Consider the following 19,763-nt stretch of genomic DNA (forward strand, 5'->3'; position numbering starts at 1 on the left):
TACCGAAAGAACCAAAGAGTATGGATTCCTGCAGTCACGAAAGCTTCAAATCAAGATTGCCCTAAGTGTTTATTTCATCATCATCATCATCAATAACCATAGTATACCCACTGCTGGATGAAGGGCCTTGCTCACGGCGCAGGCCTATCATGATATCGCGACGCAGATTTCAGTCTTTGGCCCTTCCAATTGAGCCGATCTCTGTGCTGTCTTGCTCGCTCGGCAACTCCGTGTGATGCACTCCTGAAACCGGAGACTCGCGTTTGGTCGCTGCAGAGAGTTTGAGAATCCCACTTCTTCCGCTTACACTGTTAACACTGCCTCACCGAGGCCAAAGATGTCGCTATTTATCTCTCTCGATTCCCTATCCAGTTCAGCAAGGTTTGGTTCTTCAGATAGAGCACGTGCTTTGTATGTGTCGTTGATTGAATACAATAGCAGTCTGTAAAACGAGAAAAGAACAACAAAAACGAGTGAGAATAAACAAAAATCGGAGAGCAATATATGTAATTGAGGAAATTGTTGGAGCATGACAGCAGTGAAAAGGAGGTTGATGATTGGCAATTCGCAGATGGTTGCCTTCATGCAGAGCTATATAATCCGTATCTCATGACAGAGATAGACTTTTACAATTAGTGGAGGAATGTTATGCAGATCTCTGTAGCAAAAACAATCATATCCCAGGATTCACACTGTTATCAGACAAAGAAGAAAAATGACCAGATTGTAATTGAAAAAGTAAGCACTGCCCATCTCGGTATGAAAAAATGGAGATCCTGGACCAGATGCTCCGAATAATCATCGTAAATTAAGTAGGACCAGTTGTTGGAACATCATAAACAACCGTATTTACTAAAACAATTACACAGAAATTAAATATGAGAATTGTGGAATAATTTCTCATTAATTATTTGATACAAATGGGGGTGCTGAAACTGACCTGAACTAGATACCATTAGTCTCTTAATTGCACACACACACATATATATATATGATTTCTTAATAAATGATTGGAACCAGAATAATGGATAAATTAGAGGCCAGCCAGCCAACCACGTGAGGAAGACGATTTTTATTAGAATATATCTCTACCAGCAACCACGCGCATAGTATCAATCGTATTCTGGAAAGGGCTCGTGAATATCAATTATCATGACGCCGAGCGTTCGTAGACTATGAAAAGGCATTTGACTCGGTGAAAATTGATGCAGTCGGTCTGGTACAAAACAAACCGTTATTCTATCCTTGGCTACAAACAAGCCAATCGGGATATAGTTGAGGAAATGCTAACAGAAATGCACCATCGCGTTTACTTCCCGTGCTATTTTATCGCGATGATCCGTGGAGTATAAACCCACTGCGGTCTGCGCTCCTTCAATGGAGGAGGAACAGCAAGACGACGCCGACTCTCTCTCTCTCTCTCTGCTGAAGCCCTCTCGTCGTGGCCAGCAGACCTCTCGACATTGGCATTTAGCTCCTGAAATATTGTTGCCACGCGCAAGAATAGAATTGAAATGTCATTTATCCGCTTTGTCGCACGTGACAAATTATGTGATATGCTACTGAATTCATTGATTTCCCTTACAAAATTAAATGTTATGAAATGCTATGCCAAACATTTGCTAGTGTTCAATGTAAAGCAATTATGCCACATATGGAAAGGCTAAACAAACAAAAAAAACCATCGTCATTAAATTACATTTAATAATTGCATTTTTAAAGGAGCCGGTGTATCAATGCTGACCTTCATGGTTTCGATGTGGCCGTGTAATTTCTGGCATATGTTGGGAAGCCTGAGGGCTTAGAGAAGTGGAATCGTGAAATATATTCCCAATAAAGGCGAGCTTATGGGCTCAGACACCGCAGGCCTCCTCTGAATGCAGTGCAGAGTTTAGTCCTTTCATCTCGAAAGCCATCCTACGTATGGCTGCATATCAAAGGAGTCCTCATTATTCACTTGGTCTCCTATTGACCGATATGTCAACGAGAAAAAGTCTCCCTCCAAATATCCTTCGCTTGCCTGTTTAATTTCATTTACATACAGTCCATCTATCCCACTCCAAAAAAATATCACTGCCACCTCTCACCCTCGCATCGATCTCGATTCTACACATCAGGAGGTTGTGACTTACGGTCTGGCATAGCCTTCACAATGCCCTTTGTGTTTAGAATGTTTCGGTATATTTACATATAGTACGAATTTTAATGCTGTTGATAAGTGCATTCATTCATCAAGCAGGCATTCCACCCATACCCAAATATGTTGTGATAAACGAGCAATCCCAAAAAAAACTGTTCAGTTTTCAAACCACAATGGTGTTTTCTCTCGCCTTTATCGCTTCGATGTGCCGTGATTGATGGTGGGGACGGGAGGGTGGCATATGCCCTTCATAAACGCAGATGATGCGAAATGAGGTAAACGGCGTGTTCCTGTTTGCGGGTGTCACGCGGCGGTGGCGTTGCGGGCGCTGCGGTCTCTTGAACAATGGTGGCACACCGTTCCGGTGTTGCGCGAGCGTTTGCACTTTAATGAAGCCGGCTTCAATCAAGGCGCGCGCGCGTGTGATATTTCAACCGCTTTTAATTGATATTTAACCTTTAGCCTCAGGTCTTTTTTTTCATCTCATTAATGGACACGTGATATAATTGAGAATAATTGGAAGGTAAAATGTGAATACCGTTGTTTCTAATGGAATATGGAGGAAATGTCGCAAGAGGTTTTGTGCTCTCGGGTGTCCTTGTGCAGAGCGATGTTTTTTTATGGGTTGCTCTGACAGCAGTCACGATGTCACATCATTGGACCATCCAGAAATGACAACATAAGCCACGGCCTTTCACCCTTCAAGAGTATATATTATCTCAATCTCCGACGTGTAAAAAAGCTCTTTGTGCAGCTCCGCAAACTCATGAGCAATTTTACATTTATCTTTCTACCTGGGAAGCCATCGGAGGGAAGAGACCAATATCAATATAAATTTAAATGGGCTTCTTTCGTACCCTCGTGGTGGCGCACTTCTGTGGCCCGGTGCCTTGAACGGTGGACTTGGTGGCTCATCCAGAGACGAGATGCCTGGGAAGGGTCAATGCAGTAGGTGTTTGCACAGAGGATCCACAATTTGGGCATTATGCCCTCATTTTGGGTCCCACGGTCGTGAGTTCGATCCCGACCCTGACGCCTGCTGTATATTTGGAGTCTGCATGGTCTCTCTCTCCCCCTGTGGTCGCGTGGATTTTTCTCCAGGTCCTTCGGTTTTTTCCTCCACGTTTAGAATTGACACGCATTTAGAATATATATATGGCTGCAGTAAATTTCCAAACGATAGGCCACTTCATTGAGCTCTCATTTGTGGCCAGGTTGCTTCTGAAAAAAGCTGCATTTCTCAGTGGGCCTTACCTGGTAATTAAAAAATAGTTTTTTAAAATTTATTTTAGATTTGCATTTCACAACATTTTATGGTATCATAACTTTAAAGGGACATTTTCCACGCGTGCCGCCCACAGGCATTTGCGCGGAGAACGCGGAAAAGGCGTGCAAGCTGGCGCAGGAGACGGACTTCGAGCGCTCGCTGCGCAAGGCCGCACGCCGCATGGCCGCCTCGCTCAACCCCAGGCGGAGGCTCCAGCGCAGCGCCGCCGCCGCCGTCACCGCCGCGACTCCGCCTGCCGACTCCCCCAGCACGAGCGAGCCCGCCGAATCGCACGCCGGTGAGCGCCGCGCGTCCTCGCGCCTCAAACCGCCCGCCGGCTTCGCCGGCTGCGCACGGGGGCGTCGTCTCCGCCCGTTGCTTTGTCCGCCGTACCGTCGACCGCTGCTCTCTGGGCACGTTCGGAAAAGAAAAGAAGGGAAAGAAAATATTAGGTTCTGGAAGCTCGTGCTGGATTCTGGGTTTGCATCCGTTTCTGATCATTGATCGGTGTTCTCCGCTACTAACTTGCACCAGACATGAGTGGAAACAAATGATGCTGGCTGTTAAGATCAGTGGGGAAGGGGGTGAGCGGTAGGAGGCAATCGAACGGGAAGTAAGAGTACGGGGCTCAAATGAGACAATGAGAAGATGGGGGGGTAGGGGGGGCACAGGTTGTGAACTCGAGAACAGGCAGGAGGGTGCAGGGGAAGGGCGAGGGATAAGACGGCGGAGGGCTGATTGCTTCGTGAGCTCGGAGGGGGTGGGGAAATGGACTGGTACATTATCCCCAAAACGCTGGCCGTGTCCCACAACTGCAAATGAACAAAGAAGCGCGTGCAAGTGCGCTGTTGATCACATGGCCATGTTAGAATCGGAATCTTTTATTTTTTGACTGGGGGAGAAATCCGATGAGCTATGAAGCTCTTACAACAACAAACACAATGCAGTACAAAAACACAATAGGAGTGCAAATTTGAGAGAACGGTAAGCAAGTCACGAAATACAAGCGAATAAACTAAATAATGATTTCTATAAGTCAGATACATTAAGTTTGGGCAAGGCAGCAAAAACAACAACAAAACGGTCCCAGACCGCACAATGAAAACACCACGCAGCAGTAGTCCCTGAATAAAACGGCACACTGATCTATCGTTACACAGGTAGCTGAAGCACAGTCCGTCGCACGCACGCTTGCCACTTTGACACTGCGCTGAGCGCACGCACACACTCCTCGCCGTTGTTGAGTTCTGACAGACACTGCGCTGAGCGCACGCACGCGCTCCTCGCCGTTGTTGAGTTCTGACAGACACTGCGCTGAGCGCATGCACACACTCCTCGCCGTTGTTGAGTTCTGACAGACACTGCGCTGAGCGCACGCACACACTCCTCGCCGTTGTTGAGTTCTGACAGACACTGCGCTGAGCGCATGCACACACTCCTCGCCGTTGCACGCACGCGCTCCGCGCCGTTGTTGAGTTCTGACAGAAATTGCCGCGTTCACACACCGACGTGTAACGTTGCTCACAGTGCATCGTATCCAGTAGCCCTGGGACTTCCCCTCGTCTGCAGTATTTCGGATCGCAGGGATATTTTTGCGTGCGAGCGTCGGGGCCCGTACGGTGGGTGATGTCGCGCACGGTCGGCATCGTCCCCGCCGCAGAAGCCTGTAGAAGGGAAGCTCTAGACGCTGAAGATTCACCCCAGGGCACACTCGGTCACATCCCGAGCCACTTGCATTCACGACCTGCTTGGCGCACGTTGGGAAGATTCATCCGAAACGCCACCCAGTCCTTGAAGCCTCAGCTGTGTCGCCTGACATCAACCTTTGTTCTTCAGTGGGAGAGGGGCAATAACTTTGCCCGAACAGTGGTGAGTTTTGCTTTACGTGCTGGCATGCCCCAAAAGGTTCCATATGCCACACCCCATGTTCATCGGGAATTCACTCTTAGCCCAATGGATTGCCAATTAGCACGGTTGGTTACGTACATTGCGAAAGAAGTTCAACACACGTACATACATCTACAAAGGCAGGCCCAACACAGGGCTCTTTTTATTCGTGAATTTGCATCTCTCCCCTGTGGGCCATCATGTTTACCACTGGAAAATAAGGCGCATACAGTACGTCTAAATATCTCACCTTGGTGTGGGCCGTGGGGGTGCCCTTTTGCAGCAGCAGCAGCAGATTGACGGTGGCTGTGCCGTCAGCCAGGTGGTGCTCATTTTAAAGACATCACGCCAATGTTGAGGCATCGGACCGTGTTCGTTTTCGAATTCACAGCTGTGCGTGCGTGCGTGTGGTCGCAACCCCCCGGCGCCCTACCAACTGAGGTGTGGCCGAACGACATTTGTTCTGTGGGCGACGGAACGCCGCTCTCGGGTTACCCGCGGCAAACGCCTCACACGCCCGCCGCTCGCAGACGAGATCTTCAGCAGCGCCTGATGTTAGCGGTGTTGGTATACGCATATTTATAAAAAGTACAAATGACGAATTGAGGATGACGCTGCGTATATACTGTGAATTAGATATAATTGTTTTAAGGTCACAGAAGCAGGTTGGGTCGCCACCAGCTGAGCAGTTGGCTGCCTGATCTCGCTGTGCACACACACACACACAGTGGCCAACACAGGGGGATAATTCCGTGATTTGAAATCACGGCCGGTGACATTTTTAGCAAAACCACGGCGCAGCCAATTTACGATGTCAGCCCATTTGCATGCTGAGATTTATGCACGTGGGCCGGCGGAGGTATTAAGGCGTACCCGGTAAGTGTCCGCATTTTTAATTGCTTCGTCCATCCGATGCCTTAGATGTCCCCGAGGGAAACGGGGAGAAGCTTCGCCAGCATTTGGCACCCAGTGTCTGTGCCGCCGGCCGAAACGCACCGGTCTGCGCTTCTGGTGAGTGTAGTGCGAGGAGCAGGTGGCGGGAAGGAGGGGGCATGCGCATTAACCCCACGGTCGCGAGATGTGAACCACCTCGCCGGTACGCAGGAGGTCGTGGGTTCGATCTCGACCCTGATGTCTGCTGTATATTTGGAGTTTGCATTTTCTCCCCGCGGTCGCATGGTTTTTTCACCGGATTCTCCGGTTTTTCCCTCCCCATCTAGAATAAATATGCGCTTCGAGCGTTTGGCTGCTATAAATTTAAACGTGCCACTTCGTTGGGTTACCATTTGTGGTCAGGTTCCTTCTGAAAAAGAGCTATATAGCTCAGTGGGCCTTACTTGGGAAAACATATTTATAGTTATTTACAAAGTGTACGCGTAAATTGGCACGAATGTTCTATTCATGGCCACGGTAAAAACCCACCCATGGGGGAGAATGGGTAACGGGCCTCTGCAATATTTTGCATAAATCCGAGACATTGCCGCTACCCTGAACCTAGACTTCGTACATAAACCATAATCACAGTCGAAACTGTGACCTAAGCACCGTCCCTAATGCCAATGCTTACTACACACGTAACATTGGCCTTACCCCTACCGCTGACTTTTGCTCCGACTCACTTCTATTCATTGCCTAACCCCAAACTGACCATAGCCTTAGTCTTGTATTCCAGTTAAGTTGGAGGCAAGGTTGGTGGCTCATGCAGAGATGTAACCATGACGTGGTGATACCAGCCTCTGCAGCATTGAAGTGCCTGTCGGCAGCAGCACAGCAAACGGGTTACTGACATTTGATCGTGCTGTGCGTGAGTCTTCTCACGTACAAAGTGCTTTCTCTGGGTACTTTGGTTTCCGTTCCTTGTTGCTAGATACTCGAGAAACGAATTTTGGCAAACGTCTCACGCAGTAGGCTCTCTGTTAAGTGTGCACGACTCGGACTTGATTCGAAGCTTTCGTGACTGCAGGAATTACTCTTTGGTTTTTTTCGGTAAAGTCACGTATAAATAAGAAATAATAAAATAACATGATAGCGTACGACGTTTCGGTTGCAACACAAGCGGCCATCATCAGGTACAGAAGAGCTAAATTTACGAGAGAGAGGAAACACATCGCCCCAGATGTATATACAGACACCCAAGTAGGGGGGAACTAACACAGATACAACAGGGGACACAGAGAGAGAAGCATACCAAACAAACAGGGTTTAGCAAAATTTTGGAAACCATATAAAGCAACACAGACGGTCGGTCAAAACAATTAACGCATAGTCTGGTTGATTACGCTATTTCAAAGATTGCTAAATTGCAAGTTAAGTATGAAATTTAAAGTACAGACCGCGCACTATGCGTTAATTGTGTTTTGACCGACCGTCTGTGTTGCTTTATATGGTTTCCAAATTTTGCTAAACCCTGTTTGTTTGGTATGCTTCTCTATCTGTGTCCCCTGTTGTATCTGTGTTAGTTCCCCCCTACTTGGGTGTCTGTATATACATCTGGGGTTATGTGTTTCCTCTCTCTCGTAAATTTAGCTCTTCTGTACCTGATGATGGCTGCTTGTGTTGCAACCGAAACGTCGTACGCTATTAAGTTATTTTATTATTTCTTATTTATACGTGACTTTACTGAAAAAAACCTAAGAGTGTGCAATACTCGGTGAAGCCCTCTGGGGCAAAGATTTTAAATGACTATATTTTAATAGCTAACATTAGTCCCACCCACCCAAGTGCTAATCCTAACACTAACTAACCTTAAACTCGGGTCCTACGCTAAACCATGAAGAATACGGCACTAGATTACAGGACCATCCATGCCAACATTCATTAATTGACAATGAGTGCCATCATTGTCCGTATAAAATAATAACTACGCAAATAATGTAGCATGAATGTTTACGTGACAATTCACCGAATGCCACTGATGGTCATGTTTAGCAATCTAAACTCTACAATGAATTGATGGCATTGTGCCAACATTTATTGTGATTTATTTTATTTTCTAGAAAGCACATGAGCTTGACTGATCAGATTAAATAGCAGTTGATCAAAAACTCAGTTCTGGCATTCGGAATGTTTGCCAATGTGTGTGAAAAGGAGCCAAAATGCCTGTAAAAACCCACACGTGTAGTGGGGATAACCCTCAAATGCCGCACATGTCAGAAACTTGGTTTGCTTGCTGCAATATCTCCCAACAGGCACGACCTCACTGCCCATCAGGTGGGTACCTCACACCCCACGACTCCATCTTTGTGTAATCCACCAACCCCACCTCCAAGCCATTGAATTCCAGTCGTGCATCACACACCTGGAAGAGCAGCACCTCAATGGCGTCGCCCGTAAAGTAGCGAGCGGTCGTATTCGTCGTGGAGATTTTATTTTCGTTGACAAATCTTGTCACTCAAATGGGCCATCACATTAAAACTCAACGTACAGTTAGACAATTCTAAACGATGAGAAATAAATATATTTACGTACTATCTACAGTGTATGTGTGTGTCATGGCCATAGCTGCTGTGTTTGTTGGGTACACTTTGTAAATGTTCAGCTGGAGCAATACCGGCAAAGCGAAATGCAGCGCAACTGCGAGGTTAATGTGGCACCCACACCTCCCATCTATCACGTTGCGCTGCGTTTATTCCCTTAGATCGGCCTGCTTTGTGACATAAGTCAAAGCGTCACTAGCACTGAAAGAAATGAGGTTACAATGAGCCAAGCTGGGGGTCTTGAGCCACTGGTGAAGTCCACTTTACTACGGCGTGAACTGCACTTTAATGAGAGCAACTTTTGGTAACATGCCTGGCGAAATCTCACCAGGAAAGCCAAAATCAGAATCAGAATCTTTACTTATCCTGGAAAAATCGGATGAGCTATAAAGCTCTCTTTCACAGATTTCAGAAAGTTACAACAACAAACATAAAAAAAACCGATAGGAGGGCAAAGTATCGGAATGGAAAGCAAATCACAAAAACTAAAAATTTAAAATCGATGAAGTATTTAATTTCAAATTGCATAAGTTCACCAATTCCCAAGTTTGGGCAAGGCAGCAAAACAACAACAACGAGTCCCAGACCACGCCAAGACAACACAGTCCCTGAATTAAATTGCACATTAAACTTGCACTATCGATACATGGGTAAGCAGGAAAGTCACATTGGCAAATGCAGTTGTACCCAGCACTAATCTTCCACTTCAGGATATTGCTTGAAGGAAGATTAGTGCTGGAGCAATGTTCGATTTAGTTGACCCTGGATTCTCAAGCTACCAGTCCCGAGTTTTACCCTTTGTTGTGATGGACTCGTCGTGGATGCATTCCAATGGCTCTGTACAATTCCAAATGTGCTCAGTGCGCAATTTTAATCCGTGCCAACATTGAGTCTCGCATAACGTGGTCTGCATGCTGAATGTGAGTGGTGGCATGTTTTGGTAAAAGTAACCGTATGACACGTCATGTTGAGCCACAGTCATTTAATATGATGTATGTATGTTAGACTTCTTTCGCGCCGTACATAGCCAACCGTGCTAATCGGCTCCCTACCATGGTGCACTCATGGTTGGGAGCCGAGTTTGATCTCGGTCGTGATTGACACGAGTCGCCGAGGGGTAATGTCTCAGTTGCTGCTCAGCCCAGGAACGGTCCAATTGTGTGCGACAGTCATTTGCATGGCACGGGGTGCGTGGGCTTAAACCACCCTGCCCCCCCGCCCCCCTCCATACCCTACACAGGATTGGGATACATTTGGTTATTATCAGTTAAAATATTTTTTTTTGTTATTCTTCCCAGCCATGTTCTTAACACAAGAACCCAATCCTGTGTAGAAACAAACATTCGTAAAACTTATTTCATTACTGAGCATGGATATAGGTGAAAGTCAATCCTGCATAAAAAAAAAAATCTCGCTGGGAAATCGAAGTCGGCAAGCGACGCAAGGGCATCATCCCACCCCTGCATGGACACTGCGATATCCCTTATCGACGGGTTCCGGATGCAAGCCTCAGGTCACATCACGCGGCGCGGCTTGAGGAGTGTGGTCAGTGTTTCGGGTGCCGGACCAGCTGGCGAGGGCTGCCATGGGAACTGAACATCCGTGGAGGAATAAAAAAAAAGAGCTTTATAACTCATCGGATTTCTCCAGGATGAATAGAGACTCTGTTTTCTGAAAGCGGCAGGCCCAGCCGGCGTCTGGTACCAGGGCAGCACGGCCCCCCCGTGGTTGTGGAAACGTGATGTGGAGGTGTTTTACGCAACAGCTCACAGGCCTCATTAGAGCCCAAGGGTCTTATTTTCATTTTAAAAGGCAGCATTGTAAATTCTCCCGTGATAAAACGCCACGGGAAGTTAAATGCACCTGATTTAGCATTCACGAGTGGTTCCCCTGTAGAGGAAGTGAACATTTCCATCGTGACATGTATGTACGTATGTTGTAGTTCCTTTGCAACCGTAGGTAGCCAGCCGTGCTAATCGGAGGTGATCTCCGCTACGTATTCGACAGACTGCCCGCACAGCAGCCACCAGACTACATTCCCACACTGTTTTCCATATCCCATCAAGCATGAAAACTGTACCACTGTCTATTGAGATTTAGCCTCAGAAGCCAGGATGATAATCTGTAATATATTATATTTATATATATATTTAAGTACAGTGAGGGAAAAAGTATTTGATCCCCTGCTGATTTTGTACGTTTGCCCACTGACAATAAATGATCAGTCTATAATTTTAATGGTAGGTGTATTTGAACAGTGAGAGACTGAATAACAACAACAAAATCCAGAAAAACGCATGTCAAAAATGTTATAAATTAATTTGCATTTTAATGAGGGAAATAAGTATTTGACCCCCTCTCAATCAGAAAGATTTCTGGCTCCCAGGTGTCTTTTATACAGGTAACAAGCTGAGATTAGCACTCCTTTTATACAGGTAACAAGCTGAGATTAGGAGCACTCCCTTTAAGAGTGTGCTCCTAATCTCAGCTCGTTACCTGTATAAAAGACACCTGTCCACAGAAGCAATCAATCAATCAGATTCCAAACTCTCCACCATGGCCAAGACCAAAGAGCTCTCCAAGGATGTCAGCGACAAGATTGTAGACCTACACAAGGCTGGGATGGGCTACAAAACCATTGCCAAGCAGCTTGGTGAGAAGGTGACAACAGTTGGTGCGATTATTCGCAAATGGAAGAAACACAAAAGAACTGTAAATCTCCCTCGGCCTGGGGCTCCATGCAAGATCTCACCTCGTGGAGTTGCAATGATCATGAGAACGGTGAGGAATCAGCCCAGAACTACACGGGAGGATCTTGTCAGTGATCTCAAGGCAGCTGGGACCATAGTCACCAAGAAAACAATTGGTAACACACTACGCCGTGAAGGACTGAAATCCTGCAGCGCCCGCAAGGTCCCCCTGCTCAAGAAAGCACATATACATGCCCGTCTGAAGTTTGCCAGTGAACATCTGAATGATTCAGAGGACAACTGGGTGAAAGTGTTGTGGTCAGATGAGACCAAAATGGAGCTCTTTGGCATCAACTCAACTCGCCGTGTTTGGAGGAGGAGGAATGCTGCCTATGACCCCAAGAACACCATCCCCACCGTCAAACATGGAGGTGGAAACATTATTCTTTGGGGGTGTTTTTCTGCTAAGGGGACAGGACAACTTCACCGCATCAAAGGGACGATGGACGGGGGCCATGTACCGTCAAATCTTGGGTGAGAACCTCCTTCCCTCAGCCAGGGCATTGAAAATGGGTCGTGGATGGGCATTCCAGCATGACAATGACCCAAAACACACGGCCAAGGCAACAAAGGAGTGGCTCAAGAAGAAGCACATTAAGGTCATGGAGTGGCCTAGCCAGTCTCCAGACCTTAATCCCATAGAAAATCTGTGGAGGGAGCTGAAGGTTCGAGTTGCCAAACGTCAGCCTCGAAACCTGAATGACTTGGAGAAGATCTGCAAAGAGGAGTGGGACAAAATCCCTCCTGAGATGTGTGCAAACCTGGTGGCCAACTACAAGAAACGTCTGACCTCTGTGATTGCCAACAAGGGTTTTGCCACCAAGTACTAAGTCATGTTTTGCAGAGGGGTCAAATACTTATTTCCCTCATTAAAATGCAAATCAATTTATAACATTTTTGACATGCGTTTTTCTGGATTTATTTGTTGTTATTCTGTCTCTCACTGTTCAAATAAACCTACCATTAAAATTGTAGACTGGTCATTTCTTTGTCAGTGGGCAAACGTACAAAATCAGCAGGGGATCAAATACTTTTTTCCCTCACTGTATATTAAATTAATGTGATTTTAACACGTAGGTTTTTGCGACCAGCCTATATTATGGATGACCAATATCATCCATAATATATATTTTTTGGATTAGATCACGTAAATGTATTTACACGATCTAACCCAAAAAACAAAAAAAACCCTTTATTATGGAGAAATGTGATTGTTAAACACAACATTTCCTGTTCACAGTTACATTTATGAGGTGTTTTTGGGCACTTCTCGGTGACCTGACTGAGCTCATCGTATTCTCACTGCACGCGAGTTCCTGATTTGGTGTCACCGTTTCGGTGACAACGCAGAAAGGATCTGGCAGCCATCTGAGCCACCTGAACAATGCCGTCCTTTTACCAGTTAACCAGATCATAACAAAAAACAAAGACAATTAAAGCATTCATTGAAGTTCAATAGATTGAAGTTAGACTGATGGCCGTAAAAGTATTTAGTGAAATCGCATGCTTTTCAAAATTGTGTCTTGAAAAGTTGAAGGTTTGGACCGTTTCAACATCTGTATGTATGTTGAACTTCTTTCGCATCGTACGTAGCCAACCGTGCTAATCGGATGTGCGGGGGAAAGACAACAAACTAAACACAAAAAGCAGTTCTAAAGAAATGAGTTTTCAATGTCGATGATTTAAAAGTGCATCGCTACAGTGGCTTCCTAACATCAGAAGGAAGAGCATTCCAGACGGCTGCAGAATTGCATCCAAAAGCACCGCGGGATGCAGTGATCATCTTTGTTCAATGCTTAGCCAAAAGCCGCCGCTGCGAAGATGACCGAAGTTCACGTGATAATGGTTTACGCTCCGTGACGAGAGTCGAGGTGTGTGCTCAGGTCCCCAGAGCCTTCACCAGGTGTTCTGACGCTCGGTGCTCACACAGCTTTCTTTGTGATTCTATCTTTAGTAAAATAAAACATTTCTGGTGCTGCTGAAAGACTTAATTTTACCATGAGCTGCTGCTGAGGTCATCTTCTTGAGGGTGCCACGGTGGCTAGGAGATGTTTACTACCTCGCCTGGTATACAGGAGGGCGTGGATTTGATCCTGACCATGATGCCTGAGGGTGCCACGGTGACTAGGAGATGTTTACTACCTCGCCTGGTATACAGGAGGGCGTGGATTTGATCCTGACCATGACGCCTGAGGGTGCCACGGTGGCTAGGAGATGTTAACTACCTCTTATGGTATACAGGAGGTCGTGGGTTTGATCCTGACCCTGACGCCTATTTATTTGAAGTTTGCGTGTCTCTCTTTCCCCGAGGCCATATGGATTATTCTCCGGGTCCTCCTCCCTCCACATTTAGAAACGTGCGTTCAGAGTATTTGGCTGAAATTAATTTCCACGCGATAAGCCACTTCGTTCAGCTATTATTTATGGCCAGGTCGTTTTTGAAAAATAACTAATAGTTCAGTGGGGCCTTACCTGGTGAAATAAAAATAGTTTAGTTTGTAGTAATTTCCTTACCTTTCCTATACTTTGCACTCCTATCGTGTTTTTTGTATCGTTTGTTGCGATAACTTTATGACCCGCCCCTACTGGACATCAATAAAAAAATAACTTTATAGCTCACCGGATTTCTCCGGTATAAATGAAGATTCCCATTCTTTTGACCAAAACTAAGATAAACAGTTTCGTTCACGTCGTTTGCGGTGCAGTTATTGAAGGGCTCGGCTGACGTCAAGTTTACCGGATGTTTGTGTTCCGAGTGCAACATCTCGCGAGTGATGGCTCGCAACCGTGGCGAAGAGAGCGGCGAGCCTCTCCGAGCGTTCACTCGTTCGCTTTGACCCCAACAAAGGTCGCCTTTGGCGTCGTCGCCATCTATATCCTGCAATTAACAACAGTCCTAGCCCTCGTTTCGTACTTGTTGAGTTTTGGATTGTTGCGTGTCAGCTTCTCATAAAGGTTCAAATTTATGATCTCGCTTGTAATGAGCGAATATCAGCGGCTGAGGTGCCCTCTAATGAATTGAGAAGAGATTGATCGTCGGTCGTGCCTGAGTGAAAGCGTAAGTATACTCCGTTCGTGAGGGAGATAAGTGAACGTTTGATTGTTGTAACGTGAATAACATACGAAAGACCTTGTGAACTATTTGAGGGATTGTGCGAACGTGCGTATAAGGTGACCCGATTGAGAATGATGAAAATCTTTTTATTTTTTTTAATGCATAACCCTGACTTGAGTGAATGAACACCATAATTTGTGAAAATGGGAGTGGGTGAGCGAGTTAATGGACACATTAGATAATTGCTTAATCAGAAAGTTAATTAGCGGTCGCCTTTTCGTCCCGACAGACGATGCTGGCGAAGTAGCGGAAGAGAGAAAATTCGACAGGCAGCGGAAAATCCTGCGAAGATTCATGAGTTTCCAAGGTATCGACCTTCACCGGACACCTCGTACCAACAAAGCCCTGTGCCGGCCCGATCCTGACCACGGCCATAAGCTGCATGGCCGCTGTGTAGCAGTTCCATACTAGAATGTAACCCGTATCCCACATTCCCTCCGCCGATGACCGCATCGCTGGCAATGCGCACCCCGATCTCAGTCTTGGGGTGGCGAGCTGTGGACGACGCTTGGATGGGTGGCCACCAAGCTGCACAGGCCGGTTTGTCGTAGACGGCCGTGAGTCCATGCTGCATGATGGGCACCAGGGGGGTGGTGCAGAAAAATAAATTGTTGTGCTGCGCTGCTAAGCTTTTGCCTCTGCAATGCCCACCGTTGGACGGGTCTGCACTAGCTGGCTGTGAAGCGCGTAAGGGCGTGCCGGGCGATACTGGTTGGCCTGCACGTGCTGGAGGAGGAGGAGGAGGCTGTCACATGGCTTTGTGGTTACGTAGGCCGACATCCACAAACAGAACATTGGCATTTTTATTTAATTATATATATTTTTGTTGTTTATTTGGTGCCCTAATTGTGTGAAAGTCACATGTAAAAGCATTCGCTGAATATAAACTCCGCTTTGACCCACACACGGCGTGGGGAGGCCCACGTCTAGCAGCAGATTGACCAAAGGGCTGTACATGTGCGTATACCTTGTACCGAGGGCTGTTCATACGGAACGGATATTACTAACAGACGTGGTATATTCATAATGGAAGGAATTCACACGGCGTACGCATTTGTGGATTTTCGATCAGAAAAATATACATCGCGCGGCAAACAATATCCCCTTTGACCGTCCAATGGCAACCGTGGGGGTGCATGTGTCCGACTCCTCCACCGGGATGGTAGATTACACCCAACCGTAACCAGCCAATCAACGTTCATCGTCTCCTGCACACGATGCCCTCTTACACGACGGTCATGCCGGGCGGAGAAGCCCAATGTTTCCGGGACATTGACACGATTTTTGGACTGCGCGCAGGCATGGCAACGGGGACGAAAGATCTGTGCACGGACGACCTCCTGGACATGACCAAGGGCTACCTGAGCGGCGCTTACGCCCGGCCGCCCATTCCCCTGGTTGCTGCCGGGGTGGACGAGCCGGAGATGGACGGACCGCTGGACGGGTCCCAGCCGGCGCTGCTGCCCTCCAGGGACAAGGTTGGCGACGTGTCACGTTGTGCCTTCAGGCGAGGCTCCACAGGAGCTCAGTCGGTGGTGGTGTTGCCCGGTGTGTGTGTGGGTGGCAGCGGTGGCTCAGCGGCTAACGGGCCGTACTATGGACCCGGCCGCCCTCGGTTCAATTCCCTGCTCGTGGCCAACATCGGTGGCGATTTATCTGAACCGCTCCTGGGTCTTCCCCCCACCCCCTCCCCCCCCATGTCGACTTGACGTTATAAATGAATGCCTGGTCCGTGTGTAAACATCCACACTGGGGAGACAAAAGGAAACCGGGCGTAGGGCTGGCCACAACACTCCCTCATTGGCCATGCTGGCTTTCACTGATGGCACTTACCCCAACAGCCTGCAGAGACTGTACAGGGCGGATCGTTGTCTTTGTTTATTCCTACGTTGTGTTATTGCCGCGTTACCATGCCATCACTAAAGTGTGGCGAGTTGAGTATATGCTGCGAAGTTGTACATGCAAATTGAAGAATCTAGTTTAATTTAAAATAAAGTCGATGCTTTCTCTGAGTTTTAAGAATCGGAATCTTAATTTGGACTGGAGGTATCCGATGAGCTATGAAGCTCTTTTTCGTTGGTACTGCACCTTCTTTCAACCGAGATTCTATCTTGTTGGAGCTGTTCGGTTAAAATTTTGTTTTTATATTGCAATGATTGGCTGCTGTTGTACGAGAGAAAAACCCGGTGCGTTACTCGGGGCATGCACCCTCCATGCCTGACAACTAAATCCTCTTAGAATGACGTACGTCAGGGTATCTTGCAACTTCAGGCACGGTGAACAAAAATATGAATTTTCCTCGGCGGATCGAGGGAAAAAGAGACAAAAATATATTCAGTTTCTTGTTTTCTTTTTCATAAATTGTTCGTGAATTCGCAAATTACGGGGAATCTTCCAAAGTTTGATGTTACATATTTAGAATTTCGAGGATGTTTAAACAAATGACGTTAATCTAAACTGTATCGCATTAAATTCAGATGTGCGTGAAAATAGGTCAATAACACATGGATATATCAAGAACTCTAAATGTTAATAGTGTTCCGTGAATCCAACCACAAATACCATCTATTGGAATGTATTGCATTCTTTTTACGTACTGTACCTAATGAAGTTAAGGAAATCAATAGCAGTGGATCTTATTGCGGTGCTCAATCAATTTCGCCGTTATTTTATTTCAAACTGCCGGTGGCCACATTTGCTTACCTTGCATGGAGGGTGTTCTGACAAAAGAAACGCCTCCGTCGCCAGATGAAGTTTATTCCAACCGGGGGCCAGCAACAGCAGCAGGCCTGCCAAATCTCCCATTCCATCATCGCCACATTACCACCGGTGGACCCTGAGCAGGCGCTTAGCCAGTTTCTCCACAGGCCCACCGAAGCGTTGGCTTCCTTCACAGGGATAATGGTTGTGTGTTTATCCCAGAGGGTAGTGGGGAGGAGGGGGTCTCCGTTGCACGATATTGGAGATACTCTTCGCGGGGCTCGAAATTGGAGGAAAGGGTCAAATTGATACGTTGCCATTTTGTGGATGTCGCCAATTATTTTTCACACGTGCAGAATGGACCCTGCCGTATTCACCACCGGCTCAAACTTCACGTCCCTTGAAAACGTCGTTGATGGACAGTGGCTTTCACTCTTGTCTCTCTTTTATGTACTATACAAATATATCTTCTTCAACGGTCGTGATCAATCCACTGGTGGATGAAGGCTTTCCCAAATCTACCTCGCACCTGCATGCGAGCTGAATAATTGCACCATCTCCTTGGCACGTACGTCCCCTTGGATGCGTTCCATTATATATCTTCACGTTAAAACAAACCATTAATAACATGACAAAACAATAACATGTTTTAAACCATTTCGGTTCTTAATTAATTGTATTTTACGGTTACCGTCAGACCGCAGCTCTTTCGCTGACATTGCCTCTTAATACCTCTCACACCACGGTTAATGGTATGGTTTATAACATGGAGTATAACAACGCATTGTGGCTGTCTCTCTCCCTCTTCCGTTCCCGAGCATGGATTGAGTCGTCCGTCTGAACGAAGCTCGTTCGTTGTCCGTGGTGCTGGTCGTTGATGGGAAGAAAAACCGCGATTTGTCGCAATATGGCATTGTGATAAATAACGACTTATTGTTGGTGGCTCAGCTAATTGGAGAGTATATAGAGTTTATTGATAACATTGAGGTAGTTTATATTTTGGTTTTTATTGGTTTTACTATATGGTATTCATTATATAGTGTAGTGTATACCCAGTTGCTTTGTGACTAATAGCTCAGCTTATTGAAGAATATATTAAGTACAATTATTATATTGATGTAATATAGACTTAGTTTTTTCTCACATTGGTTTACTGTATGATAGTTGGGTAGTTGGAGGCCCTTTAGCGTCCATATACTAAATGCCTCTGTTGATTTTTTTTGTCACAAGCTAATCCCTAGATATTTCAATGCTAAATTCTCCTGCTTTCTAGGTCATTCACACCTATCACCGAGCTTAAAAGACGCCACGAATCTCAGCAGCACTCATTGAAGCACTGTCATCCCGACAGTTCTGTTCTTTCACCTGAAGAAGGCTGCTTGTGTAGTGGCCGAAACGTCGTGAGAATTTTATTGTCTTATTTTTGTTTTGTTATTTTATTCTCATTCTACGTGACTTTACCGAAAGAACCAAAGAAGATGACTGAACTGGTTGGAAAATGTGCAACTAAACGTGATGGGTTATAGCGACATTTGGCATGTTTGCATATGTTAATTTATAAAAAAAACAATGTATTTGCTTCCCTTACAGCTCATGCAGTACCCACTCCAGGCAGTGCTGGAGGTGAAGGACTATGTGGTGGAAATGGCCTCCAAAGTGGGCATGCAGTGGCTACAGGCCGCCCTCCCGCTCAACCAGATCAACACCATCATCTTCTTCTTCATTCTCAGCAGCCTCACCATCGACTTCCTGGGTTTCATTATCCCACTCATCATCTTCTATCTTGCCTTCGTTTCTATGGTAAGATCATCGCGGGCTCAGCGGGCCTCCTGCAAAGCATTTTATGAGTTTGTGTCCCTCTCAACAGCTAAGAGCTCCGTTCTATAGCTGCTGCTGCTGCTGCCTCTTGCCTTCTTGCAGAGTATTGGGCCAACACCGTTGTTGCAATCCTGGGTCTGAATTCCAAGCAGGGACCTGAGATTAAACCAGGTTATCAATAATGCCGAGTTCATAAACTCAGCTTTGTCTTCAATGCTTGAGAAGAAGAAAATATGTTTTGTTAAAGGTCTTATGTCATTAGTGCTAGCTTTAACATCACACTCATCTATCTGATACATAGCAAACATTTCTGGTAAGACAGTCCCTGTAAGGTTCACAAAGGACATTCACAAGAAGTAATTTGCCAATGAGAAGGATATTATCTGTCATGAGAAGCTGGATAAATTTGAATACTTTACCCACAAAGCCTCACTGAGCCTACATGACTGTTTGGGTGAATTTAATTGATGACGTTTTTTGTCGGGGAGTACATTGGAATGCCTCGGGAAATCTCACGCACGTGAGCAGTGAACACTGCAACGTTTGTACCAATTGGCCATGAACCGACTTGCTGGACCGCCACTTAAGAGGCACATCACTGCCTAGCCAG

The 19,763-nt window shown here is 46.3% G+C and overlaps 1 protein-coding gene across 2 annotated transcripts in view; it reads left to right on the forward strand.

Moving 5' to 3' along the window:
- LOC116941206 (wolframin-like) overlaps nt 1-19,763 on the forward strand; it is a 52,101-nt gene that overhangs the window by 16,072 nt on the left and 16,266 nt on the right. Inside the window, exons 5-9 of one of the 2 annotated variants that reach the window (XM_032951991.2) lie at nt 3,502-3,705; nt 6,216-6,305; nt 14,865-14,942; nt 15,935-16,113; nt 18,926-19,135. In XM_032951991.2, the coding sequence (XP_032807882.2) occupies nt 3,502-3,705; nt 6,216-6,305; nt 14,865-14,942; nt 15,935-16,113; nt 18,926-19,135 (761 nt within the window). The remainder of the gene's footprint in view (nt 1-3,501; nt 3,706-6,215; nt 6,306-14,864; nt 14,943-15,934; nt 16,114-18,925; nt 19,136-19,763) is intronic. The other variant, XM_032951993.2, reaches the window with a different exon arrangement.

The sequence above is a fragment of the Petromyzon marinus genome, chromosome 11 (assembly GCF_048934315.1).
Source record: "Petromyzon marinus isolate PM22_M1 ecotype Great Lakes invasive population chromosome 11, UKy_Petmar_22M1.pri1.0, whole genome shotgun sequence".
In the NCBI taxonomy this organism is placed as follows: Eukaryota; Metazoa; Chordata; class Hyperoartia; order Petromyzontiformes; family Petromyzontidae; genus Petromyzon; species Petromyzon marinus.